The sequence below is a fragment of the Vanellus vanellus genome (assembly GCF_965231255.1).
Source record: "Vanellus vanellus genome assembly, contig: HAP1_SCAFFOLD_59, whole genome shotgun sequence".
NCBI lineage: Eukaryota > Metazoa > Chordata > Aves > Charadriiformes > Charadriidae > Vanellus > Vanellus vanellus.
In genome coordinates, this window is record NW_028127359.1 from 516,629 (window position 1) to 544,272 (window position 27,644).

The 27,644-nt window shown below is 44.6% G+C and overlaps 1 protein-coding gene across 1 annotated transcript; it reads left to right on the forward strand.

The window, feature by feature from the left end:
• Nucleotides 1-389: 389 nt before the first annotated feature.
• Nucleotides 390-16,650, forward strand: LOC309685332 (protein ELYS-like). The gene is made up of 12 exons (XM_082501112.1): nucleotides 390-540; nucleotides 1,472-1,725; nucleotides 4,507-4,687; nucleotides 5,465-5,672; nucleotides 6,981-7,097; nucleotides 8,079-8,163; nucleotides 10,832-10,960; nucleotides 13,062-13,180; nucleotides 13,268-13,449; nucleotides 13,811-13,872; nucleotides 14,810-14,938; nucleotides 16,373-16,650. The coding sequence occupies exons 1-12, from the start codon at nucleotides 420-422 to the stop codon at nucleotides 16,490-16,492; spliced, it is 1,707 nt and encodes a 568-aa protein (XP_082357238.1). The 5' UTR covers nucleotides 390-419; the 3' UTR covers nucleotides 16,493-16,650.
• Nucleotides 16,651-27,644: the final 10,994 nt, after the last annotated feature.

The following is a 27,644-nucleotide window of genomic DNA, read 5'->3' on the forward strand; positions in this document are numbered from 1 at the left end:
CCTCTCTTTTGGTGGCAGCGCAGTCAACATGGTTTGTGAAATCCTCTCTTCAGCTTGGAAACTTGTGCCTGTTACTGAGAAGCTTTTCCCAATAGGATTTTTCTCAGACCCCCTCTTACTCACCTGTGTGAGCAGCCTTGAACTCAGTGTAGTGGGTTTTTTCCTGTTATTTATCTCATCCATACCTCTCTGTCACTTTTTGTTGGGGATCTCATGGGCATCAGAAAAGCAAAGGATTCTCCTTTGGCTCTGCTGTGGGAGGAAAAACTGTCCTGAGTGCCCCTTTTTTAAGGAAAAGAGATACAGGTGATGCCTAGGAGATTTTTCCCTGCGTCTGATGAAACTAGTGTCAATCTCAAGAATATTTATGGCTGACATGAGTCTGTTTGGTCAATGTTTTTTTTTATTTACAGTGAAGAATGCCAGACCTGAGGGCTCACGTTACGAGCAGTCTGCTGCAGTTTCCAGAGGTGACTCTTGAGGCAGTTGGGGAAGAGGAGAGGAGCCGCAATTCTGTGCTGTGCGGGAAGTTTTCTAGAGGTGAGCATTTTCCTTTAAATTTGGACTTGGTATAAAGTTGTTATTGCCTGGAGGTTACCGGAAGCATCGGGTCATAGTATCAACTGTGCCAGGTCGGTGCTGTTAAGGTGCATCAGGCTTAGCGAGACCAAAAAGGATGCTTCAACGTATGCTAATATTAGAACATTGGTATAGTTAAACTTTGAAGTTATAACAACCTGCACCGATCTTGTGCAATTCAAATAGTTTACTTAAACATGCTGAGTCAGTGAGCCCTCCTCAATTTTTAATTCCATAAGAAAGCATTTTCAAAAAGGGAATAGTGGTGTTTTTGGCGGTATTTATTTGCACCGGCTCTATGACCATCGTAACATCGCGTGCAGAAATAGTTCTTCTAGGCTGTTACAGAGGCACCCCCCCTGCTTTTTTTTTTCTAGTCTGAATAAAACCAGAAGGAAGAGGATAACGCTGTTAAGTGCTGCAGCCATATTTCCAAAGTATCTACTAGGATGCAGATGAGTACCCCGGGAGAAGGTGTCCTGTGTCAAGGACAATTAATCAACTAGGAATGAATTGGCTTAGATTTATTATGTGGGAAGCCTGCTTGAAGACTTGCATTCCCATATGCATTTCGATGATTTCTAGCAAAACCAAGCCGAATGTGGTCTAAAGACTCTAGGTCAAGATATTGTAATCTTTATCCCAAACAATTCAGATTCTTCAGTGCAGGAATGACAGGTACAAATGCAAAAGAATAAATAAGGCTGTTAATTTTAAGAGGTATGGCTTGAGGATTTCAGTGGGTGATTTAAGGAATTGACCAGGACGAGGTAAGTCAGTCTTCCTCTGTTAGGTCCTTTTAGGGAAGGAAAGGGGCAGCGACTGTGATTTTTCAGTTGTTTTCTGTCTTCTCTTGGACATTTGCTTTAGCCAGCTTTCTTTTCTCTTCCAGGGAGGAATGGCCTAGCGTGGTTGGCGCGTGGTCCTCAGCTTGAGGTAGTGAACTCTGTGACAGCAGAGCGGCACTCTGCGCACCGTTTCAGTGGAGTAAAGAAACAGCCTCCCACTGTTCGTGTGGTGAAGGAGTTTTCCTGGCAGAAGAGAACGGGACTACTGGTTGGGTTGGAAGAAGCAGAGGGAAGTGTTCTCTGTCTGTATGACCTTGGAACATCACGAGTGGTGAAATCGGTTGTTCTTCCTGGAATGGTACGTACTTTTTAATTGGAGAAGCGAAGCTTTTATGTTGTTAGGTGCTGCATGACCCTGTCTCAGGACAAGCTTTGGAGCGCCTCTTTGTAGGGGGTATTTCTTGTCTAGTGCATTAACGTACTGTCACTTGAGAGTATCCAGTCGAGAGAGCCTTGAGGTAAAATCTTGGGCACAATGGTACTGTTATCTTTTGAGTTTAGGGATAGTAAACCAAGTTTTCTAGTTTCATCATAGAGCACAAAGTTACCTGATTCTCCACTTCCACAAAAGGGCATTGAAAAATACCTTTTGTTTGGCACGAGTGAAAAAATAAATCACTACCCCTTAACAGGTCTGTAACAGAAATTTCTGAAATGCTTTTTTCTGTCAGAATGAAATTTCTGTCAGGAATTCCGTCTTTCAAAGATCTCGGTCTTCCATAGTTGTGCTGTAAATGACTTGGACCCTTTCCCATGAATCTCAGCCTAGCAAGCAGGTGACTTTAGAGCAGACCACAGTTTCTGTTTTGCTTGTTTGTAATGCTACAGTGTGCTTACTCGTCTCAAGCACTTGTATTGCGGTACTTTCTAAAGCGAGGAGTTGGGTTGGTGCTCCACTGGGTGCGTTTGCCTACCGTCTGGGTAAATCTGAGAGTTGTAGCTGGAAAGACAAGTTGTGTGCTGGCATAGGCGTATAATCAATAAGTAAATTATGTGTGTGAAAAAGGACGTAGCTTTATTAAGTTTTATTTCTGAAATCTAAGCAAGCTGGGAAGAAGAACAGGAAAGGGGAAGAAGGAACATGTCATGTATTGAGTCTGTGTCTACAGAAGTGTTTTGAAACCAAATAGAGTTATAAGTCTCAGTTGTATCAGGGAGTCTTTCCATACCACAAAAAGAGTGGTTGAGGAGAAAATATGACGAAGCCTTGGGGGGACAAGTTGGCTGTTGTGTGATGAAGGTTGTGAATTTGGGAATAAAGCCAAAGCTTATCTGAGTTTCTGCTCTTATGGCCTGAATGCTCTTGATTACAAACCTGTCTGGTCTGTTGCTTTCATTTCGCTTCCTATCTTTTTGCTCTGAGGTTAGGTGAGCATAGGCAGGACACAGGTGTTGCTGGTTGGACTGTTGACTTCTGTGGACAACAAAGTTATCCAGGTTAACAGCAACTTCAAGTAATTCCGGACCGAGGTGTCAAGCCATGAGTGTATTAATACAGGGTATGTGTAGTGACTGTATGACTGTCTTTGAGTGGAAAAGTAGGTGTGTAGTTGCTCAGAGAGAAAAGGAATGACTTAGAAAACGGAACTTGTAAGCTTAGAAAGAATTTTGGCTTTTTTTTTTTTTGTCATGGCAACAGCTCTTTTTACCCTCTGGATGATATACATGTGAAATGCAGCGGAAAACTGAAAATGTTAAAGGAGTCTTATTGGAATTGGTTTCTAGTAAAAGCAACTCTGAATTAAAAACATTAGTTCTGTTAAATGGGTTTATAATGGTTGTATGTTTCAGAAGTATGGAATGGTAATTTCCCAAGTTTTCCTGGTTTGTATGAGGCAGAGGGGTAGCATTTGGATCCTGTGAGCTGAGAAAAGTTTTCTGAGTTCCTTCCCAGAATGAGTCGGCATTAGTCTAGGAGCATATGAAAAGCCTGTGCAGAGCGCAGTGGAAAACTAGGCCGTTTCAGGAGCTTCTAGGTGGTAAATGGCAGTGTTAAAATCGGGAAACGTTGTTGGAAGACCGTATGTACAAATGGAGAAGATTCATTTGGAGCCAGTTGAACAACGGAAACAATCTTAGAAGAGAAAGAAGTTGGAAGCGACACTTGAACTTTGGCTAATTGTGCAGCAAGCTGTGTAGCGTATTTCTGCTTCCCTCATAACAGTCCTCAAGACTTGGAGCAGCAAGAATTGGAACAATCAAAGCGCTTGCGATAGTCCTTCGAGTAGGAGAGAAGACTGGAAATTTGATTTGATTTAGAGGGAATCTGAAACAGGAAATGAGAGTGGTCTAAATTGCTCCGGGTGCTTCTAAGATTAGAATTCTCGTGAGCAAGATGAAAGGTAAATTGTGGAGCAGGTCGCCAGGCAGAGTAGTGGCAACAAGTGCTTGATAGGGGAGAGGAGAAACCTTTGGGGCTTTGGGGTTTGGTTATTTTTCCCCACCTCTGGGGGTAAAAATAGAAGATAAAAAATGGACTACCTTGTGAAGTTCACTCCCTTGCTTTATTTTCCTGTAACAGTTTGTTGTTGATGTAAAGCTTCCTGTTTGCATTGGGTTGCATTTTGTGAGAGGGCTAAACGATAGCCTGTGTCCTTCTGTTGTATAGCTTCAGTGCAGGAGTCTTCCTGTGCTTGTGCTCTGCTCTGGCAGTGGGTATTGTCCTGGGACGTGTTGCAACACGTGCTGAAAAATCTGTCCTCACCTTGTAATAGAGGTGCATGCCGACTGCTTGGCATGTTAGAGAGCAGCGCGCGCTTCTTCCTTCCATAGTTCATTATTTCTAAGTAGGAAATGGAAGTTGGTAAGCTGTAATAATAGACTGCACCTTTTCAGCTGAAGTTAATTCCGTGAAATAGCTGTAGGAAATACAGTAAAGGGAAGGCAATAAGAGATTTTTGTACAGGGCTGTTTTCTTTTTCTTTTTCCTTGATAGAATCGTAAACCATGCTTTGTTTTTAAGTCTTATGCTCCTGTATTTACTTTCTTGTTTGTGATGTGCCAGTTCTGGCTTCCCTTTTGAATGATTTCGACTTGGGTTGTCAAACAGCTGAAATATTAACTTGTAGTTTTCCTGCAGGTAACTGCTATAGAGCCCATAACGAGTCACGGAGGAGCCAGTGTGAGCACTCAGCACCTTCATCAGAGCCTGCAATGGCTCTTTGGAGTGGCAGCAGTGGCTACAGATGTTGGTCATCTACTTCTGGTTGACCTTTGTTTGGATGATTTGTCTTGCAGTGAGAACGATATCGAAGCATTGGGTAAGCTTCAGTTTTTAAACATGAAATGAGGTGTAAGAAAATGTGTGTCTTTTAAAGAAGCAGTATGCATCCCGCTTTGAAGATACTAGTGTGCAGACATTTGTGAGTACTGACTGCAGGTGGCGGTCTGACATTGTATAGTCCTGAACTGATTAAAGCTAGGAGTGGCTGATTACTCCTCCTAGTGTTATAAATGCCCCCTCCCACCGAGATCGCTGTGTCACTACGGTTCTTGCCAGTGAGGTGTGGGAGTTTTACCATCTGAGTCGGTGCAGCTGCCTGGTAGGAAGTTGTGTCGGAGGTGCCCTATTTCTTGGGAACGTTCTTTGGCTCGTCTTAAGTGACTTGGGGCAAATTCTAGGCTTGTTTTCTAAAAAAAATCCAACTTGTCAAAACCCCTGCGTTTGGATGAATGAAATCTCTGATTGGTGTATTCAGATTGCATCCACTGTTTTAACTATTACAACAGTGGCTTCAGGAGTTGGTGTCACTTCAAATAGCTTCACTGTGAGGCCCAAACTCCTGATGTATGGAGTCCAAGAGGAATTTGTCTATGAAGGTTACGCTTCTACTTGATTTTTGCCTACGAGTGAGAATACGTGTCCGATCAGAGAGTTCTTATGTTCTTTGAAGACGTACAAAATGGAAATGGCAAAAAAAGTGCTGCATAAATTGGTATTTTGCCTGGGACGGTCGACTTAGATTATGGGTTTTGTGACGTCAGCGTATAAAATGCACGCTAAATGGCATCACGCATTCCTTGTTTTGTGTGTGTAGATCTGGAAGTTGTCACTAGAAGTCCTGCTCAAGTCCCACAGAGGAGAGAAGCTGTGACCAGAGAAGGGAGACGTCTCTGTTTTTATTTAGAAAATCCTTCCGGAACAGCAGTGTCAACCCTGTGCTACATAAGCAGAAGCAATCAGCTCGCTGTGGGTTTTTCAGACGGCTACCTGTCACTGTGGAACATGAACACTTTGAAGAGGGAGTAAGTAGGCCTTTACCCTTGGCCACGCCTGGAGGGGCAGCGGTCTCCATTTTTTGCCTAAGGAAGTATGTGAATTTAAAGAGGACTTTTTCAGGGACTGAACCCAGTATGAGTACAATCTTGGAATGTGTAGAAATCCTCTTCTGCAATACCTTTTAAGTCATACCTGCATTAAGTGGATGGCCTTCTCCTGCGTGCACTGGGATTGTTTTCCTTATTGTGCCTGTGGATTGAGGAATTGTAACCCAAAGAAGCATGCTTTCCACGTCAAGCAGCTGGGATGCGATAGAGCCGATTTTTATCAGACAGTCTGTTCTACCAGTAGTATTCAGTGAAACCGTTGTTTCCCTGTGTGCGTATTTTGATGAAACTGATTTGAGGAACTCTTTTTCAGATCCAGTAACTGCACCTAGGGCATACTTTGAAAGGCTGAAGTACGTTAGTGGTGTGATTTTGGTGATGCTAGTCATTAAAATGTGCAGGAGGAAACAAGTGAGAGACGAAAGATCAGTAGCTGATCTGTGTCTGAAAATATATTCTTTCCTCCACGTCAGCTTTGGCTGAAATCAGAGATTGACCCATTCCGAGGCAACGATGCATGTGAATGAAAGTTTGCTTGCAACACTTGGCGGTGAGAATAAGGGAGGTGTAAATTTATAAGTAAGAAAAATTAAGAGGTGATTTAAGATCTGCCAAAGAGCAATCTCACTTGAAATATTTGGCCAGCTTCAGACAGGGATTCACTTCAGCACGTCTGCAGCGACTCACCAGAAGCTGTTGGATGCATAGCCAGTGGAGGAATAATTAGGTGGCAAGAATGGACTGTGAAGGTACCAATAAGATTCACAAGTCTGGAAGAAAAATGCTTTGTGTAGTCCAAGAAATGAGAAGCTACTTGTGTTTGGCACTGTTTTAAATTTGTTCAGAAGATATGCTGCATCTGAAGTTCAATATTGAAGTAGGCTACAACAGTAGGAGCAATCTTTTGCCTGGCTGCTGAAGTAATCCTTTATGATGTTCCTCCTCCTGAGGCAGAGGAGGACATAAGCCCAGGTTATTGCGTTTGCTGGACAGGAGTTTCCTCACCTCTTGACTGTTGCATATACAGTTGTCTCTTCCTTGACTCACTTGTTTGAGATGGAAGTATGACCTTCTGTACTTTGAGGATAAGCTCGTAAGGTCTTCTTTTCATGGAAGAAGCTGCTACCCTTCTACAAACAGTTAGGGCCGGTAGGCTCGCCTTTTCTTTTTTCTTTTTCTTTTTTTCTTTTTCTTTTTCTTTTTTTTTTTTTTCTTTTAACGTTGTAGGCACCACTCTCAGCTTGAAGGAGGAAGGATTCCTGTCTATGCTGTCACTTTTCAAGAGCCTGAGAATGATCCTCTCAATTGTTGCTACTTGTGGGCTGTTCAGTCTACACAGGAAAGGTGAATAAACACTTCAGTGTCACTTCAGTGAGCCACTGAATTTTATTTTTTTTTAATGTGTTTGTCGGCATACAGTCGATACAGGTATATTTGTTTTGTTTCTTGAGCTATGCAGGAGATTCTGTCAGGTAGGAAAGGTTTTAAGCTGACAATGCCATTTTTACAGGCTTTAAGAGATGTGAAGAGGGACCCGGTAGTTCCCGCCTTCGGAAAGAAGGCAAAGCAACTGTGGCTGCATTTTTGCGCTTGCATTCTTAAATGATTTCCTTTTGTTTCTTGCTGACTGCTTCACGGTTTGTTTGATGCTCCCAGCATGGTATTAAAATACCATTAAAAGCAGTTGAGGCTGCAGATCTAGAAGACTAAAGGTGCCGATACAACAGCCCGCTGCCCCTAAAGGAGGGCGGTGACAGTATTGGCGATTGCCTTGTGCCAGCTTCGGCAGTCGTGAGCCAGTGAGCCTTCGTGAGCCAGTTCAGCTCACCTGGAGGGAAGGATTCAGCAGAGAAGTCAACGGTTTCCTGCTGGATGACTGCATCACATCCGAATGCGGGAGGGTGCAGTGGGTGCAGGAGAGGGACCGGAACTTTGGTGGTAAGGGAAGGGGAGAAAGATCTCTCTCTCTTTCAGCATCATCTCAGCCGTTCCGAGAGCGACAGTCTTTTTAAGTTTGACTTTAAAGCAGTTGTGATCGAGACCTCTTGGCTGTGAAGAAGTTTATCCAACAAGTTTTAGTCCATGCAACGTATTAAAGCTTTCAAAATGTATGGTTAGCATTTGCCCTTGGAGCTTTTAGTGCCAAAATGTCCTCTTATGTATTTTAGTGGCTAAATGTGGCCAGTTACCGTGTTTTGGGAAGCGGTGTTTTTCTTGTCAGCAAGAGCGTGCTATTAAGAAAACGTCGGTCTAGAACTAATGAAATGATTATGAGGATTATAAAGCATCTTTGTAATCTAATTTCCTCATTGATACCCTTTTCAGCGAAGGTGATGCGCTGAGTTTACATCTGTTGCAGTTAACATTTGGTGACAGAAAGTGCTTGGCATCAGGACAAGTCATGTATGAGGTAAGATGTGCACGCGTGTGAAAAGAAGAGTTATTTTCTGTGGGTGAGCATCAGCTGAGTTCGCAGGGCTAATATTGACCATCAAAATTCAGAGCTGACTGGAAAAAAAGTAGTCTTTTGCTGAGTCTTCTTGGGCCTGGCCTTTGTGCATGCTTTTTGAAAACAAGGCGTACAATTTTGTGCTGCAGTGTCGTGTGTTGCAACTAGATTCGTCTGCAAAGAGCCCCTATCAATTCAATTCCTGAAGAGGAAGCAGCTTTTACAAATAAAATTATTCTTAAACAGCAAATTGAGGGCATGTAGGAAGAAAAGACAGGGCCTCGAATAGCTTTGTTTAACCAACCTGCAGACTTGAATAAGCTTCCCTCTGTCTCCCTTTCTCCAAAGACGGTCATCTATACCTGTTTCTTCTTTGCTGATCTTTGGGTTTAGTTTCTTGGTTTCCTTTTGAGCTCTGTCAGCTGTACTTCACATGAAATGTACCTACAGCGTCTCTTACGTGGTGATGATCCTGAAACCTTGTAGCTGTAAAGATAACTTGTTCTTCTCTTTGGCTGGGTTACCTATTGAATCCACTCTCAGAGCCAGCAAAATATGTAAATACAGTAAACAGTGGGATGACTCGTTCAGAAGAGAATACAGAAATGTACAAGCTGGCTCCAAAGGTGGTGCGTTTAAAATGCAGGTGAGGTATCATTATATCTCTGGTATGTAACAGATATAGGGCGCATCTGTGTAATGTAGAATTCTATTCAGTAGTATGCTCGGAAGTCTTCCAAAACCTTTTTGAGGGGAAAGTAATCTTAATTCAGAGCAAGCCTTTCCTGCTATTTTGATCCTCTGTCTTGCATATTCTCAACAGGACAAACCCCAAAAGGTGCATTAGGCCAGGATCTGTACTCTACCGTGGGCACTTTTAGTCCCAGAACACTTCCTTGGAATCACAGCTTGGTCGGTACCACATGACTGTCTGCCTACACGGCTGTCTGAGACAAGTTTCTTTCCATCCTCACTGGCAGAAAAGCGTCTACTTCCATATCGGAGTGTGACCAGTGCATCTCATTTGAAAACTCTCTTCCTGTTTTACTGGTCGATAAAGTCCCTCCTTCATCACTTCCATACAATGGAGTTCCTTAAGTGGGATTTGCTTGCCCCAGTGTGGGAAGTTTCAAATAGACTGCTTTGCTTCAGAAGTTGTCTTAGGCAGGAATTGTTTTGGTATTATTTTGCCCTTTCCCTCTGCGCCCTCTTTGTGGAGGACCGGCTCTTCATATATGAACGAAAGTCTAAATTTCTAGCTCTTAAAATTAGTCTCTGACAGGTTTCTGGAGTTTTAGTACTTTACCTGATGAAACTGTCTTTTGGAGTGGTGGATGTCTCGTTCAGGACAACATCTTTTATTAAAATTGGGTGTAGTGATCATTCATTCTGTACCAAAAATGAGGCTCTTTGCCTATGCTTCACATCAGTTTTTCAAAGAGATGGTTTTCATTTTCCTCATCTCCTCTGCACGTCTGTTATTTTTTTTAGGAATGAAAACCATAATTTTTTGTAATTATTACTGGTTTTAGACAGCCTTGATATTTATTTGAAACATTTCCTGGAACTATGAAGAGAAAGCTTGCCTCTTCTCAGGTGAATTAGATGTATGTTATGAGATCGTATGGGAATGTGTTGTTTCATGCTAGTTTAGGAAAGTTTTAGGAAACTTGGGTAGAACGTGGTGTGATCCGTTTCTGGGTTGGCTTTTGTTTGGTGGTGGTGGATTTTTGTTGTTTTTTTGTTTGGTGTCCACAGTACGCCCAGTCTTGCACCGTACAGCAGACAGTTTGAAGCAATGCTGTGTTTGGAAAGACGGTTCATTTTAGTTAATGCTTACTTAGCAACTGGTGGCATCAGGGGTTGAACACAATCCTGCCGGGGTTTCAGTGTATCTCAAAGCAGTTTGCTTACTCTGTAGTGCTTTGTGATCCTAAATGCCTTGGCCACGTGCATCCCATGTCCTCTCTGTTTTCCCCTTTTGCTGTTGGCTGTGCTCGGTGAAGGACCTGAGGGCCATTCACCCATTTCACCCGATTCACCCATTAATCAGTCTCTGACAAGATGAGAAGAGGAGGTGGCAGGAGCTTATGTGGTTTGAAAGAAGATTGTTCATCAGTAAGAAGTTCTCGTAGTTCCCAGCGAGGGATGTGCGTTCACTCTGGCGATGTGCCTCTAGATCATACCTCTCGACAGAGCTTTAGCTGCTGCGATGGCATGACTTCTCTGACTTCATCAGTTCTGTGACCAAGACACGGAGGAAAGAGCTTTGTGTGCATGCGTGCTGCGTTATTTCAGATATCTCTTTGTAGATATATATTTAGGTTTATAAAGAAACCTTGACATTGCAAGGAAGTCTGCAAAACACATTTAGATCTGAATGATGTTAGGGAAATGCTAGAGTTTGAAAACGTGCCTGGTCTGTACCGCCAAACTTAGCTGTTGGGGTTTGACACTGAATTCTCTTGCATGTCATTTGTAGTTTCTATTTATTGTAACAAATAAGCTCATGGGAAATATACACGGTAAAATATGCTTATTATATGAGATATAGAGTGTCTTTCATATTTAGCTATAATGTATGTTTTTATCTCAAAATGACCCTTTGTCTCTTCTGTTGTTTCCCCAGGGTTTGAAAAACTGTGACGAGAGGTACACTTTAGATCTCACAGGAGGAGTCTTTCCCTTGAGAGGGCAGATCAGCCATTTTAAACTACTCAGCTGTCAGACAGTAGAAAAATTTCTCAGCCCTGTTGACAGAGAGGATAGCATTATTGAAGGTTTGTTCTGATGCCTGTGTTTGATTATTTTAAAATACGTGGGTTTGGAATGTAAGCAATGGATGCTGTTCTGGCCACAGGGTCTGAAAGCCTTAAATATCTGTACAGACTGGATTGTTGGGATTATTGAAAAAGACAAACCGTGTGCTTAAGTTATGTGAGACTTCTTTAAGGTAAAAACTAGGTGAGTTTTCACGCTTGCTGACATGCTCTAGCGATGTATGGTGGGGTCATCTGTATACTGCTGGTCAGGCATTTTATTCCTTCAGCTGTCACCTTTGAACAATAAGATCATTCTCTCCACTGCTTTGGAATGTTATCTGAATCTCTTTTTGCCCTGTTCAAACCTGTTTGCGTGTCTACTTCCAGATGGTAGTCCCTCACAGGTGGTGTTCCCCAGGGCTCAGTACTGGGGCCTGATGTCTTTAATACCTACCTTTATTAATGATCTGGACAGAGGAATGGAGCGCACCCTCAAGAATTTTTCAGAGGACACCAAGCTGAGTGGGAGCCTTGATCCGCTTGAGGGTAGGAAGGCTCCACAGAGGGATGTGGACAGGCTGGCTGGCTGGACTGAGGCCAATGGTCTGAGGTCCAACAAAGGCCAAGTGCCAGATCCTACGCTTGTGTCATAACAACCCCATGCAGCAGTACAAGCTTGGGGAAGAAGTTCTCAGGATCACAGCCATCGAGGGGAGAGAGAGCACTTCACAGCAAAGTTTCTAATTGATATCGAATGTGATGTTCGTTGTATGAAATCGACTTGTTGGCCAGGTCGGGTCAAGTGCCCGGGTGTCGCTCCTCTATGATTCTAAGAGTGGCTGGAAAGCTGCCTGGTGGAAAAGGACATGGGGGTGCTGGTCGACAGGCATCTGAAAAGGAGCCGACAGTGTGCCCAGGTGGCCAAGAAGAGCAATAGCATCCTGGCATGTCTTAGAAATAGTGTGAGCGGCAGGAGTCGGGAAGGGATTGTCCTGCTGTACTCGGCACTGGTGAGGCCACAGCTTGAAGACCGTGTTCAGTTTTGGGCCCCTCCCTGGAAGAAAGACCTTGAGGTGCTGGAGCATGTCCAGAGAAGGGCAATGAAGCTGGTGAGAGGTGTAGAGCACAAGTCTTGCGATGAGCGGCTGAGGGAACTGGGGTTGTTTAGCCTGCAGAAAAGAAGGCTGAGGGGAGAGCTTCTTGCTCTCTTCAGCTACCTGAAAGGAGGTTGTAACGAGGTGGGGGTCAGTCTCTTGTCCCAAGTAACAGGATGAGAGGAAATGAGCTCAAGTTGTGCCAGGTCTGGTTTAGAATGAGTATTAGAAACAAATTCTTCACGGGAAAGGTTGTAAAGCGTTGGAACAGGCTGCCCAGGGAAATGGTTGAGTCACCATCCCTGGAGGTATGTAAGAGACCTGTCGCTGTTAGGTTAATGGTTGGACTCAACGATCTTAAGGGGCTTTGATCTTAAGGGTCTTCATCTGAAATGCCTTTGGATTAAGAGAACTGGTGTTGTGTGTGTAAGTGTGGAGGTGTGAATGTTGTGAATAGTTTATGTTAAAATCTCTATTCCAATTTCTGGTTTGTCAGGGTTTCTTTGTTTATTTGGTGTGAGAATTGTGGTCTTTCGTTCGGAATATGCATGGAAAGGAGCTATTCTTAAAACTCGTCATTGAGTCAAAGCTGGAAATGAATAATGCCAGCTGTGTGAGACAAGCATATACGACAATTATTTGTATGCTTTCTAAAAGTCGCAATGTATGTGTTCCTAGCATGCTTTTTTTGCTAAACTGTTCATCTAGCTAAACGTCTTGATCAGCTCTTCATGTATGGAGAACTTAATTAGCTAATAATTGTGTATTTGACTTTGCTTAGAACGGATGCAATTTGAACAAGCAAAAGGGGCAGTATGACTGAAACCTGTCGCAGAGATGTTTGCTGCTCTGTAATTTTTTTCACTACTCTTAGTAAGTTGTGTTTCATGAGTGATAGAACAAAATTAAGCCAAAATCGAAAGTGGTGTTTTAAAAATATCGGATCTACCCTATTTTCTGCAAATAAAACAATGTCTTCTCTTTTACAGCAATATATCCTGACATCAGTGTAGCAGTCTTCAGTTGGCAAGTGCAAACATACGGTCAAGGCAAACCATCTACTTATTTGGGCGTATTTGACATTAACAGCTGGTATCATGCTCAAATGCCAGACTCGCTAAGGTAGATTTTTATTAAGTTGCTTTCAATATCCCTGCAAATAATTAATTTGAATGTCGGCGTTTAGCTGACGCCCTTGTTTTCTTTAAGGCCAGAAGAGTTCCTTCATGATTGCCCCTATTTTGCTTTGTGGTCACTGGAGACTGTGACAAGCATGACTTCTCCCGAGCTCCTTTTGGATATTCTGGTACATGAGCGCAGTCTACGTCGGGAAGTTCCTCCTTTTTATCCACCACCGGAGCAGTTTTTTAATCCGAGTGCCTGTACTTTTGGTAGGTATTTCAGTGCTTTTAAGAGCGATAAGCTTAAAATGAGATGCTATTTCTCGGTTCTCTTGTTCATTGTCTGTCACACAAAAACCAAACCCAACCCCCCACACCCCCAACCCAACTCTGATGACGTTGTACTAACAAGGTATTTCCTCTTGTGAAATATATCTGGCAGTCTGCGGAGTTTTGCTGCTTTTGTGACGTAGCCTGTGAAGTGGTGCTGGTTATAGAAGGAAATGACTTGGAACTGAAGCTCAAAGTACTCAGTTCTATCTTTCCAGATACTGCTATGTAAACAATGTAAACTGGTCATAACATAACTGAGAGAGTCTGGAAGGTTGTCAAACGTTTGTTGTTTCTGCAGATGGCACATGCTTGCTGAACTCCGGAGTTGTTCACATGACTTGCACCAGCTTCCAGAAGGAGGTGACCTTTTATTCTGTCTCTGTTGAGAATGTCACGAGGTGGACATTTTCTAAGCTTTCTGTTGCACTGCTTTCAGTGTCTGAGACCATTTAATGCTCCTCCTGCCCATCCACACGCGTAATTGCAATTGTAGCCTGTCACCAGATTTATGCAAATGCTCATGCTTTAGGTCCGCTCTTGGGACTGTAAAACCACCACGGTCTCCTGTGGAAGCATGATCAGGGATTGGATGTCTAGAAAGGAATGCAATGTTGCTCTAGGAGCAAGAACAGAAATGTTGTGGAAGTCGGGGAAAGCTGTTACTTCTTTACGAGCCATCGGTCAAACTGCCTGCATAGTCTTGAGTTAGAGTTTTTATCCCCGATTAACTTGAAAAAAGGGAGCCAGAATGGAGAAAATGAGAAATTACTTAACTGTTTGAGAAGAACGGAAACTTTTTTTCTCCCAAACTTGGCCCAATTGCAACTTCCGAGCCACTGCCCAGATTGTGACAAATAATGTTGACTTAAGTTTCAGCTCGCTAAATATTTCCAACATGGATCAGCTTCTGCACAAACAAGCATCGAAAGGATCTTCCAAAGCGTGGTTTACAGTTGTGTGTTAGTTTAGCTGCTATAGAATGCATTTTGTGTCAGTGGTCAGGGAAAAAGAAAGGCGTGTGTATCGAGAGAGAAGCTAGAAAATACTCAATCATTGCAAGGGCTGCTCTTTTCTTTCACAGGATTTTTAAAATAAACTGTAACTGTTAGTTTGGCTGCCGTCTTTAAGACTCGGCATAGTAACGCTTACTCAGATGGCTAAGCCAAAGCACATTCCTGATGCAGGCTTTCTGACAGTTTAAGGGGACGTTTCTATAATTTCTCTTAGCGGTTACCCAGGCCCTTAGTGACCGACTAACAATGCGGCCTTTATGAGTAGTTTTGGATTGATGTTTCAGACCCTGAATTTTTTGAAGAAATCTGTCCCTTCAATGACTGAAGCCATTGGTGAGAGCTACCACAGGTGTCTGGTAGCTGGCTTGCTGTCTCCAAGACTCGTCGATGTCCAGCCATCCAGTTTGAGCCAGGTGAGCGCATATGAGGGAATCAAGGGGGAGATACAGCCCTCTGGTTTGGCGGGGCTGGAGAGGCTACAAGACATGATAACGTGGTTTTCGTATTATTTGCTAGTTGCCCTGAAATACGAGTGTTGGCTGGAGTTAGCAGAAGAAATAGTATGCTTAGCCGCAAACTATGGAGTTTGACTGGGAACAGCCCTAAGAGATTTGTCTTTAGAGACCCGTCTCTTAATTCTGGGCCACAGACATGCACAAGGAAGCGTGCGCTCAGTGCTGGTCACGCGCAACATCAAGCCTCTTTCCCTCAGAGCAACCTTCATCCCCATCAGTTTCTCGAAGCATGAAGTTTAGTGCAGTAGCTGACAATGGGGGTGTCTCGCTGGGATGCGAGCTGTTGCAAACGTCAGCTTGCTGCACTACACACGACCGTTTGCTTCCAAGGAAGAGAGCTGTGGTAAAGGATTACTGGTGTCAGGTGAAAGCAGATCTTCACCTCTGCGGCCTTTGCCTCGTGCTACAGTAGCCCAACGTACTCCTCTTAGACTGCCCTCTTGTTGCTGCAACACCGTCATCACCTTTATCTCATGACGCTCACTGCCTTCTGTCTCCTTTATCTTGCCATAGTGACTTCACCCCCTCTGTCACAGGTTTTCCTTTGGCACCGACCGTTCTCTCTCATCTGAAGAGCTTCATGAGAGATAGTCTTTGTGATGAACAGCCCGTCTGTTTTTTAATAGCCTTTGCTGGATTGTGACTGTGCCGTTCGGAGACTTGTTATGCATTTGAGCAGGGATTCCTTTGGAATGTTAGTGAGACAAATTGCAGCAGTAGGGTCGAGAAGCTTGGTTTGCAGTTTTGTTTGCCGCTGTGAATAGCATTTGGTGTGTTTCCTTGCCTGCAACCAGTTTTCAGAAAAAGATGGAAATATCACATGTGTGTTCCACTGTGTAGAAATCCCTTGGAATGTAACGATTTTGCCTAGAAGGGAAAGATACTTTTAAATGTCTTTAAAAAAACCCAACTAAACAAAACCCCCAAAAGAGCAAAGTAAAAGTTTGTGGAGGAACCTTTCACCCTTCCTGCACTCCTGATGGCAACCTTACACGCACGGAATGCGTAATGGGTAGTGGCAGAGGATGTTACAGAAAAGAGCTAATTGGAAGTCAGTGCATGAAGCCTGTACTGCAGAGGCATGGATCTAAAGATCAGAATTAGCCTTCAGTAAGTTGAAATGTCAGAGGAAAAGTTACTGTGCTCCTCAGACCAAGGAGCAGTCCAGCCTGTGGCTCAAATTAAGACAAAGAATGTGGAATGACTCGCATGTCTCCGAATTGACTTTGTGATGTCTGACTGAGTATACAGCTAGAAACAAACATTCACCGTTGATGGTTCAGGTGCTGAAAGTAAGTAAGATTCTCATTTTATTCTGTCTGTTATGTTTAGGAGGAGCAGGTGGAAGCAGTATTGTCAGCTGCTGTCCAGACAGGTTCTGCAGAACTTCTGAGAGGATGCATTAAACGTTGGACATCTGAAGGTAATACTTCTTGCCTTCTTTTAAGGTGACATATTTTTTGAGTTTGAAATTTTTGATTCATTTCTTTTTTGTTCTCTTTTTTTCTAAAGTTGCCAGAAGTTCTGCAGTAGCCCAATCTGGCAAGATCCTTCCTCGAATTGAAAGGAAGCGGGCTGTTGAGAGAGCCAAGCCTTACCGTTTGCCTTCATTGGTATTAAGAGAAGGTAACTTTTAGGAGAGGGAATAGAGTGGACAACTCACTGTCACTTTGATTACACAAGGCTGATATGTTTCCCTTCTTGCTTTACAGACTCAAGACCAAAGCCATTATCAACAATAACGAAACAAGCTCATGTGGGAAATGTGTGTAAAAGAGAAAACTTCCTCAGTCACGTATTGGCCAATATCAGAAAATTCTGGGAAGGAAATGAGCAGAAACCCAGTTTCTCCCAACGCGATGGGTAAGCAGCCTTTTGTCACAGTCTTGAGCTACATGTGTGGAGAGAGAGAAAAATCCATTTGCATTATGTGAGTGTTTTGGAGGGAAGGTGCACCTGCACAAAACTTTGGCTTTTTTGCACGTACAATATAGAACACTTGAGAAACTGTCCTTCATAAGGAGTATTTAGAGAGAGAGTTCTGCTATGAAAATCTCACTTATGCAAATACATATAGATATATGAATATATACACACACACATACATACCACATTGCCATTATGGTGAATGTGTTTACAGAATTTAAGATGGCTGACACAAAAACTTTGATTACCACTAAGGTACTGTTGTACAGATTTTGATAGACTTGCTCGTGGGATCGAATAGTAATCTTTTACTGCTTCCTGCCCAGTTGCTGCTTCGTTTCTGTCTTTTTTACATCAACTTAAGCAGAATTCTAATGAGCAGGAAAGAGGCTTGCGGTTGTCCGATGATTTTCCTACGGGTGGCACGGTCAAATAAACTTGAATTCTGGTATGTGTGGACTTCACGGGAATGGGAGTCAGTTACATTTTCCTTGTAATTCTAGTCCTAGAGCTACAGAACCGCCAGCCACAACATCAACTCCCCATGATGCAGAGTTGTGCGATGCGTTTGCTGGGACACCAATTACAAAATCTTCACAAAAATGTTCCAGGAATAGTGGATCTAGCATGAATTTTTCCAAAAGGTGTTGCTTCTCGTATGTGGATGGATGGATGTGTGTGTGTAGACTTTCTGTGTTTTCCAAGTGCTTGCATTCCGCTTTGTCTCTGTGAAAGAAAAGGTCAACTTGGGCACACAAGTGAGGGGAGAATGTGAAGTGGTGCCAGTGTTGCAATGTAGATGATATTTCTTCTGGCGTGAGACTGACCTGACTTGCGCAATTTGCAAGGGATTCCTCTCTCCTCAGTGGCAGTGGTTTGGGAAATTAAGCATGAGATGTACCAAAATACTTGAGAAACTAGAAGATGCCTGTAGCTTGTTCTTGGGCCTGATACATCACCTGAACAGGGAGGGTTCACCTGTATTTCTTGTTCCTGGAATGTTTTTGTTATGTGTCGTGTCAGATTTCTTGACCGCAGCGTGATTTTTTCCCCCCATTTATTTATTACTTTTCATCTTTTAAATTGTGAATCTTCCAGATTGCTGGATTTGGTGGGCCGTCCCGTTCCTTCGTGTTCTCCCGTGCGGGCTTGTAGCTGGCAGTTCCCATGCAGACCACCTACTTCATCTGTGGCATCCAGCCCCTTTGGATCAAATATGTGTGGTCCCATCTCACACAAGAAATTCGCGGGAGCATCAGAGCTGAATGTACCTGAGACTCCTCCTGCGGTTAAGGTTTGTATTTTAAAAAAGCCAGCAACAACAACCGACCACACCAGATGCCGGTAAACTTGGTGTGAAATGAAACCACCAAAGAATTTAACGGAAACACTGTTGCGTTCACCTTGTGGAATATTTTCAGTGTGCGCGTGAGTATTGCATATACAGTCCTTTTGGAAGCAGCGCGTTAGGACCAGTCTTGAAGAGGGGAAGCTTAGTTCTAATTAAATTGCCGTGTGCCCATTGTCCCATAGCTTTGGGAAATACACTTCTTTGTATTGCATGGAAGAAAGTGAGTTAACACTGGCATGTGGTCAGTACTCATTCAGGAAATCGCCTTGAGGAGAAGTGTATGGATTTCCCCAAGAATGTAGGCAGGAAGCAGCTGAAGTTGAAGGAAATATTCCTTTTCTGCAGGAAGAAATAACTGTTTCTAACAATTTTCCTAAAACTGAGGAAATTAATGTAAGTCAGCTATGTTCCCATTTTCGACAAAACAGAAAAACTCTTTGCAAATGGAGGACAGTCCTGTCTTACTGACAATTGGAAGGCACCCAAAACGGTCTCAGTTTCTTTAGCTGGTGAACGCAAGTTAAAGCCTCATTACATAAGGGCAGTTCTGTTTTTCTCCTATGCGTTTTGTGGACCTCTAACACCGAATAGAACCCGTCAAGACTGGGGCCTTTGAGGGCTGTAGTAGGAAAAACAAAAGTGCCTAAACTATTTTTTAAAATAACCATACATTCGTTTGGTTTGTTAGAACTTAAAAGTTTCTTAGTTGACTTAATAAAAGAAGTCGTTTAATTGTTAAAGACAACACAAAAAGTTGGAGAGTGCAGCTTTTCGATACTGGGGGCCGTTTACCAAATGACAAAATGCTGTGGGAACCAAACTCATTGTTGGAATGATTTAGGTGCTGAGATCGTTTACTCTCTGTTCCTTATTAACATAAACAGAATTCCCCGTAATGAGTTAATTTCAGCATCAAGATACTTCAAGCTACTTAAAAGTCTTTTTTTTTTTTTCTTAAACTACATTTTTTACCATCTGAACTTTGTAAAATATGAATTTTGAAAGGTTGTTCACATGGACTGAAAATTAGAACTAGTGATTCTCCAGTTGTCCCAGGTTCTTCCCCATTGTTTTCACTTCTGCTGGCGCTGATGAGTTCTTCAGAAGACATCCGCCATGAATCGTTAGTAACAGTTAGGAGTGAAATGCAAACTGAAGGGAAGGCGTACCACAAATAGATCGGTCTTAAGTAAGAGAAAGTGCTTTTCAGTGTCCCACATTTGAGATGAAGTTAAATGGGCAGTCACTTATTTAGCTGTCTCGGCTTTGGGATTTAGGATGACACTGTAGAGAAGAGGGTTACAGACTTGGGAATACGTAAATCCCTTATGGTGTAGACGGGAAATTTGTGATGGGAAGAAGGCAGCGGGTACTTGAGACGGTCACAAAGCTTCTGCAGTCATTCGTGTGGCAGTACGGGGAAGGTTTTTCTGCTTTCGTTATAACTGTTTTGTCCTGATTTAGATGTAAACACCTGCTTTTGGCTCGTCTGCCTTCACTGAATTGAGGACAAAGTAGTCACTGCTCTCTTGTTTGTAGATTTGTAAGCATGAAAGGAAAGCTTATGGCAGACTAGTATGTCTTGAGTTTAGTTGTGAAGCATGGTGTGTTGCTATCATAGGATGCTTTGGCAACTTTGGACAAGGCAGGAGGCAAGAAAACGAGCCGGTTCTATGGAGACTGCTGCAGAGGGGCTTCTTCCTTCTGCCATCGTTGGCTAGCACGATAACGTAGAGGGCTGGGCAAAGGTGCTTACACAGGGGTTAAATTCTCTTGAGCATCGGAGTCACTGGAAATAAGTCACAGATACTACTTTTGTTCTCACCATAAAAGCCTGAGTATCTCACTCAGGATCGTCAGATCTGAGGATCTAGAAGGAAAGAAGAATTGCTCCGTACAGGGAACTAGAAAGCACGAGGTGGAGGTAGTTAAAATATACGTGTTGTCTCGTGTAATCCAAGTGATTCCTGAAAGCGCAGTGTCGAGATGCCGAATGTGATACCTGGCCAGTTTGGCGCAGTGTTGCGGTCACACCTCTCATGACTGAAACTTCAGACGTTGGGGACATTTTGCCCCGTTAGGTGCAGAGTCGGTCACTCTGTGTGGGTTAGTAATCGGTCCAGAAGGGACTGCAATGGGATGATTACTGGCAGTTGTGTATGCAGCTTGTATTGTAAAGCCGCTCACTTTGTCCACGAGTGGGGACAAATCGTTACTCGTGAAGAGGAACACCAGAAATGGAGCACTGAATGCTCTCTTCTATCCCTTCAACACATGAACTGTTATCTGTAGCAGAGAGTACCTTGTACGTGTCTTAACTTTTTACACCCAGTGGTGATCTGAAAGGAAAAGCAGCATTTCACTGTCCTCGGTTTCATCTAGCTCGACTTGAAGTTAGTCTGTTTGGTAATGAATATTGCCTTAACGGACCTTTTTTAACTTCAGGGGATTGAAGATAGTGCAGCACTGGGAGCATCTCCGTGTCAAGGAATGGGCCAGATTGACACTGCTCATGAGATAAAAACGGCAGTCACTCCCAGAAGAAGTGCAAGAAAACGGAAAAACCTTAAGGTACAATTTGCTGAAAATACAGTCAGGGATGAAGAGGCGCAGCCTAGTGACCAACCTCTCTTAGCTGGGGAAGCAGACCATCCTGGGCAGCTTCAGGATTTAGACCCGGACTTGTCTTCCCAACCTGTCTTTTTGCCCCCTCTTTTGAGGTCAAGGGAAAAAAATGTGTCTAGCATTTCCCGAATTGTGAAAGAACCAGTAAGCAAACCTCTGGTTGTCTCACGTTCTTGATTTTTGCTCTCTACCGCTTTTTCAAATCATACTTAGCAAGGCCTTGCCTTTTTCCTTGAAAGTATATCGAAAGAGAGCTTGAAATTAATCAGCTAAATGATTTGATTATTTTTTTCCTTCATGGAAACTAGTGACAAAAATCACCGCTGAATCTGTGTAAGTCAAGAATTAGGAAGCGTTGCTTTGCCTTTAACAAAAGGCAGAGTAGCTTTCTTTAAACTTACTTGGTGGGCTACCTCTTAATTGCAGACTTTCAGCTTGTAGGATGGTAGGAGAATTTGAGAGGGAAGGTTTGTTTTTGTGGAGAGAAACTGTCATGCTTTTGGGAATCACTCTGTCATGACTTCTTCATGAAAGAAACATTCATTTGTGTTCTGTAGAAGTGTAAGAACTTGTGCACGAGTAATGTTTTTGTTGCCTTGACACAGGAGCTTCCAACTCAAGAGGAGGAGGATACCAACTCCCGAGAGTCTGTAGGAAAGCCAAAACTCAAGAGAGGGAGAGCTGCAAAATCAAAAATGAAGCAAGCAAGCAAGTATGAAATTCTTTTTGAGCACTTACTTGCATTCCTTTGTCGTGCTAGCGATTCAGCTTTTAGCCACCGAACTGCCTCTTCCTCACTTGGCTCTACAGTTCTGCTCTGACTTTCTGAGCCTGTGCAGCTTGCTGGTCTGCTGGGCACCGTTTTCCCCACTTAGGGGTTTAGTTTTCTAATGGAAACAGAAGAGGGATGGGAGAGAAAAGGGCAAGTGGGCACTACTCTTTGCAACGATGGCGCGCTCTTCTATCCGTCTGTCTGTCTATCTGCCTATCTAAGGTCTTATTCCACCGTATGAAACCACACTCTTATGGTCTTTAGTTCCCTATAGAATGCAGGAGAAGGTCAGACAACGAGTAAAGAGAACTGCTTGTTTCTGGCCATGTTGTCCGGTTCCCTCTGGAAAACCGTTTGAGGACGGTTGCCTCTTAAAACCTGGGAGGTGGGAGGGGCTCTAAAAGCTCCTGCGAATAGTGACTGAGAATGCTTGGGGCAGTCTGGCAAGGAATGACAGCAGAAGGAAGCTTCTTGATGTACCTTTTCTGCCTTGATCCTGTCTACAAAGAAGGCCATAAATAATTCCTTGGCATTGATTTTGTAACTCCACGGGGTTTCTTTTCCTCTACTAAATACTGTTGGTAATAAAAGAATCAATTTGATACTTCTCTGTCTTTGCAGAACCACAAGAAAAGAAGGTCCTTGGTCACCTCCCCCAGTGGAAACAAGATTCACCTCTCCTTTTGGAAGCGCACTAGCTAGAGCGATGGATCGTCTTGCAAGATTATGCCCAGTGTGCATGTCCGCAGCCAACCAAGTAGTTTAATTCCCCTTCAGAACTTCCTCTCGTAGACTGCTCTCAGGGTTGTTAATGCATTATATTTATTTCCTGCCATTTCTTCAGTTCTCATGTAACTGCCCCTAAATAGCTTTGTAGTTGATTTTAGAGGGGGGTGGGAGGGAAGAAGCCACAAGTAGAAGCCAATCCATAGTTTCTCGTGAGTCGTTGCCTTTTAATTCTTATCCATAGTCTTGCTGTTAGAGAACAGGGGTTTTTTGGAGTTAGTTGGTCACCTCCACCAGCGGAAATCAAATTTATCTCTCCGTTTGGAAGTCCAGTGGATGGAACAAAAAGCAAACAGAAAGAAACCGCAGACATGGCAGAGAACACTCTGAAAGAACAAAAAAAGACTGTCTCATTTTCCATAGCCACTTGTGCACCAGAAGATGCTGTAACTGTTTTTTAAGTTTATAATGAACACCACTGTTTGTAAAGTCATCCAAATGGTGTGGATTAGGAGAAAAGAAAAAAATCATCTAATTTGGAAGAGATCATTTATAGAAATGACTGTAAAATTTCATAAACAAAAGGTCTTCGATCAGTAACTCCATATGGACTTTGATTTCCTCTGTCAATGCAGTTTTCTATTTTATATTAAGACTTCATTCATTTATGTAGTATGTAGATACAACTTATTTTAGGAATGTTAAATAAACATGTGTACTTCACCATATGCTTACTGCCTGATAGCTTTTTTAGGGAACAGTGTGTTGAACGGTCTGTATAGGTCAGAAATATTAATGTTGGTTTGCAGGAGTGTTTGGAGCCCTCAAAAGTGAGGCCAACAGCTTTTTAAGCTTTTTAAAGTTTGCTTACAAGTCCTGTAACAAGTTGACATTTAAAACATCCAGGTTTAAATTTTCTACGTGATGTTTGACCTTCTGCCACAAATAATTTGGCTCACAATGCAAAATGTTAATTCCTTACATTCACAGTTAAGCTGTACTGTACTGAAGTCAGAACGTAAACAATTGTATTTTAAGCTGTGCAATATTATTTGGTACTTGTCCTAAACTTTGGGAAAGCTGCTCTTCAGTTCCTAAAACTACATCACACCTCAGAGGTTTCCCTATTTTTTACAATTTGTTGTCAGCAAAAAATTGACTGTGTAGAGGGTGTGCTGCTTACAATAGCATATCAAATTTAAAGGGATACTGCCCACAGACTTTGGAATTTGAGTTCAAGTGTTGATTCTGATACAATATGTAGATGATTTACTAATTGCTGGAAAAACTCAAGAAGATGTTAGAACTGAAAGGATTAAGTTGCTAAATTTTCTAAGTCTCCAGGGACTAAAGGTTTCAAGAACTAAATTACAGTTTACAGAAGAAGTAAAATATCTAGAGCACTGGCTTACAAAGGGGCATTAGAAATTAAATCCCGAAAGAGTAAAGGGAATCTTGTCTCTAACAATACCTACTAATAAAAGGCAAATAAGACAATTAGAATTGTTAGGGTACTGTCAACAATGGATAAAAGATTAGAGCAATAAAGTAAAATATTTATATGAACGAAATTAACTAAAAATGAACTAGTAAAGTAGACCTCTGAGGACAAGAGGCGTTGGGAAGAGATAAAAAGAAAATTGATAGAAGCACCTGTCCTCAACTTACCTGATATCCGTAAACCCTTTCAAATTTTCATCAATGTGGATAATAGAACAACATATGTGGATTTGACCCAGGGATGGGCAGGGCAGAGAAAACCTGTAGGATATTATTCTAAAATCTTAGATCCTGTAAGCCAGGGGTGGACCACTTGCCTGCAAGTGGTAGTGGCAACCGCATTATTGATAGAGGAGGTCGGAAAAGTCACTTTAGGAGGTGAACTGAAAGTATATACCCCCCATAACATCCAGGGAGTGTTGCAACAACGAGCTGATAAATGGCTTACTGACAGTCGGTTGTTGAAGTATGAGAGAATTCTGATTAACTCCCCTAGATTAGAAATGGAAATGACTTCCATTCAAAATCCGGCCCAATTTTTATACGGAGAGCCCAAAGAAAGACTACTGTCTCCAGTTAATAAATCTACAGACCAAAGTAAGAGAAGATTTAGAAGAAGAAGAAGAAGAATTAGATGAAAGAGAAAAATTCTTTGTGGATGGCTCCTCATGGGTAGTGGAAGAGAAACAAAAATCAGAATATGCCATCGTGGATAGGTACACTTTTCGAATAATACAGCGGCCAAACTGGACTAATCAAGACACTGAACATAAAACTCATATGGTGGATCTGCGCACCAGAGTTGATCAAGAAATTAAAGAATCTGTTCCTCAAAACAGAATATAAATAAAATTAACCTATAACAGAGGAGGTGGGGGATGTCCGGTGGCTGGGTTACATTCATCAGGCGGTGCTGGGTGGCACGGCGGGAGCCTCCCTTGCTGTGCTGCGGGGCCGGGGCTCCCGGAGAGTGTTTCTGCTCCTGCTGCTTCACCTGCTGGAGCATTTCCCTCATCTTGCGCTGTGCAGTCTTGGGGAGGAGAAGGGAAAAGCAAGAGGTGGGGGTCAGGGCACCGCTTCTCCACCCCCCACTGAGCATCTCAACGCTCGCAACTTCTCACTCCAGACAAGCTGTAACTAATTTCAAGTTTGGTTAGGGTTTTGGGGTTTTTTTTTGTTTGTTTGTTTTTTTAAATTGTGCTTCCTCCATCGCTCCTCAAGAGCACCTGAATTTTTTGGGGGGGCCGCCCTCCCTCTCAAGTGGACAGGAGACAAGGTTATGGAAGATGCACCCAGGTGCGATGTGCGTGGCTTTGCCAGCGCCGAAGATTCCATTCACACCCTGGGTGCTGCTCTGCACAGCATCCAAAACACCCATTATTAGCTCAAACAAGCCAATCTTTAATTTCAGCGCTCGCACAGCCTGGGGGAGCTGATGAAACACCTTCAGTGCCTCTTGGGGACACAGGGACCACCCAAAAGAAGAGCGGCGGGATGCTCGGGTGGTGCTGGGCTCAGCCACTCCGCGCCTTTCCTCGGTGGACGAAAGCAGCCGGGGAAGATCGGGTAAAGCCACAGCCAAACCATACCTGACTGGCAAAGAAATGCCCAATGATTTTAACGATGACCTCCTCGTTCTCATCTGGGGTTTGGTCTTGTGGCACAAGGACTTCCACACTGGTTAAGTTTTGCAGTTCATTCACCTGGAGCAAACCACAAGAGGGTTTTGTTGTGGAAGAGCCAAAATCCTCCACTGCCGGTGTCCCCACGGCACCAGGCACCCTGTGTGTCTCCCCCTTCCTTGGGACGAACGAGAACCACCACCAGGACATGGGGGCTGAGGATCAAGACGTCGCTGAAACCACTGAGCACCCGGGATTTGTACCCCTGGGGTGGGCAGGGGTGATGGCTGATGCCAAACTCTGTGTCCCCGGGGCAAAGAGAGGGGGGGGCACCCATGCACACACACACACACCCCTCTACTGTCTTGCCACCTTTGCCTATCATGCAGCTGGAGGCAAAGGAAGGCACCTTGATGTGGGCTTCAAGCTTCACTTCTTTTGGGTTAAAGAAGTTATCCTCTTTCAGCTTCCCAAATATTCACCCCTGGGCCTGGGGAGGAGACGGACAGAAAGGAAAACCATCAGGCAGTGCCCGCTGTGCCTCTCCATCCCCAAAGCTGACAATGACCCCATGTCCAGCAGCATCAAAACCACGGTACCCTCTCTGGGAGGCCCCTCCGTCTCTGGAGGGCTTCTAGGGGGCCCCCTCTGGCCTCTGTGAGGGCCTCTCCCCGAGGGCAAACAGGCCTCTTCCTCTCCTCCGGGCACTCCTCGGCCTCCCGGCGCCCGGCTCGGGGCTTTCGGAGAAGGGCCAGCGCCTCCCCCAGACACAGGAGGGCGGGGCGAGGCGGGACGGCGCCGGCCCGGCCCCACCGCAGGGCAGGGGCAGAGGCGGGCTGGGCGGCCCTCAACGGCTCCCTCAGGCAGCGCGCAGACGGCAACACGCCTGCGCATATCCACCGCCCCCTCCCCCCCCTTCAGCCTCCCCTCCAGCTCGTAGGGGCCGGAACTCGGCGGCGGCAGCCAATGGGGAGGCGGCGCTGGGCGCGCGGGTCGGCCGCACTTCCGCCGGGGGCCGGCCGGGGCCTGTGTAGCAATGGCTGCTGGGGGCCCTCGTCGCCGTCCTCGCCGCCCCCGGCCCCGCCGCCGCGCAAGAGGCCGCCCCTCCCAGGTCAGCGAGCCGCCCCGCCGCCTCAGGGCCGCCCCCAGGCATCGCCCCGGCACCCACTCCCCCCTCCTCCTCTCTCCCCCCCCCCCGCCTGGGGCCTGCGGGACCCCCGGGGCCTCCTTGGCGGGAGCCCGCCCGGCGCCTCGGCCGGCTCTCCTCGGGCGGGAGCGGCGTTAGTTGCTCTGTGGGCTCGGGTGCAGGGTGGGGTCTTGCTCTGGGGTTCCCCTGGCTCTGGCTGCCCTCCCCTGGGCTGGGCTCGGCCCCTCTGCCCGCCCAGAGCCCCCCCTCCGGGGCGGTGGGGCTCGTGGTGGGCCCCCGGCAGCTCCGTGCCCCCCCCCGCCCTCTCCCAGCCCGGCATCCCCGTCCTTCCGGCCCTGTGCGGCGGCTGTGGCTCCTGCCGCTGTGGGCTCGCCCCGTGCCGCAGTCAGAGTTGTTCCCCTGTGATGCTGAGATGACTGTGGCTTCCAGATGTTCCCCCCAAATCCGTGGGCAAAGCCACCCCCTCGTTGGCTTTCTGTCTGCACAGCGGGGGCTTGAAAAGGAAAAAAGAGGGGGTGGAGACTTGGAGTGGTGAAGGAGCGGGGAGCAGCTTATTACAACTTCCCAAGAGAGAATTCCTCTTTTCTCGCCATCAAACTGATTCTAAACCTCCAAGTGGCTGGTAAGGTAAAAAAGGACAAAACAATGCTCTCCAGGTGCTGGGTGCTCTGGTAAAGCTGGAGAAAGCGGCATTTCTGTTCACAGACAGTTGCCGTAACCGCAGTCAGGTATTGAAACTGCGCTTCTCTCAGGACGTAGCCTTGAGCCTGGAGAGCAGCTCAGAAGGAGTTAGCTCCTGCTAACAATTGAGCAGGAGGATACAAAGATTTTGCCTTTTGAAGTATCAAATATGCTGAGTAAGAATGCATATTTATGGGAAGATATTTCCCTCTAATGCCTACCCCCCAATATTTTCTGCCTGACTTTTAATAGCA

Excerpts from the sequence above, each read along its gene's own strand:
- LOC309685332 (XM_082501112.1), top strand. The coding sequence starts at position 420 with ATGCCAGACCTGAGGGCTCACGTTACGAGCAGTCTGCTGCAGTTTCCA. Across the intron at positions 13,181-13,267 it reads CAAATGCCAGACTCGCTAAG|GCCAGAAGAGTTCCTTCATG; the intron begins GTAGATTTTTAT and ends GTTTTCTTTAAG. Across the intron at positions 14,939-16,372 it reads AGCCATCCAGTTTGAGCCAG|GAGGAGCAGGTGGAAGCAGT; the intron begins GTGAGCGCATAT and ends TGTTATGTTTAG.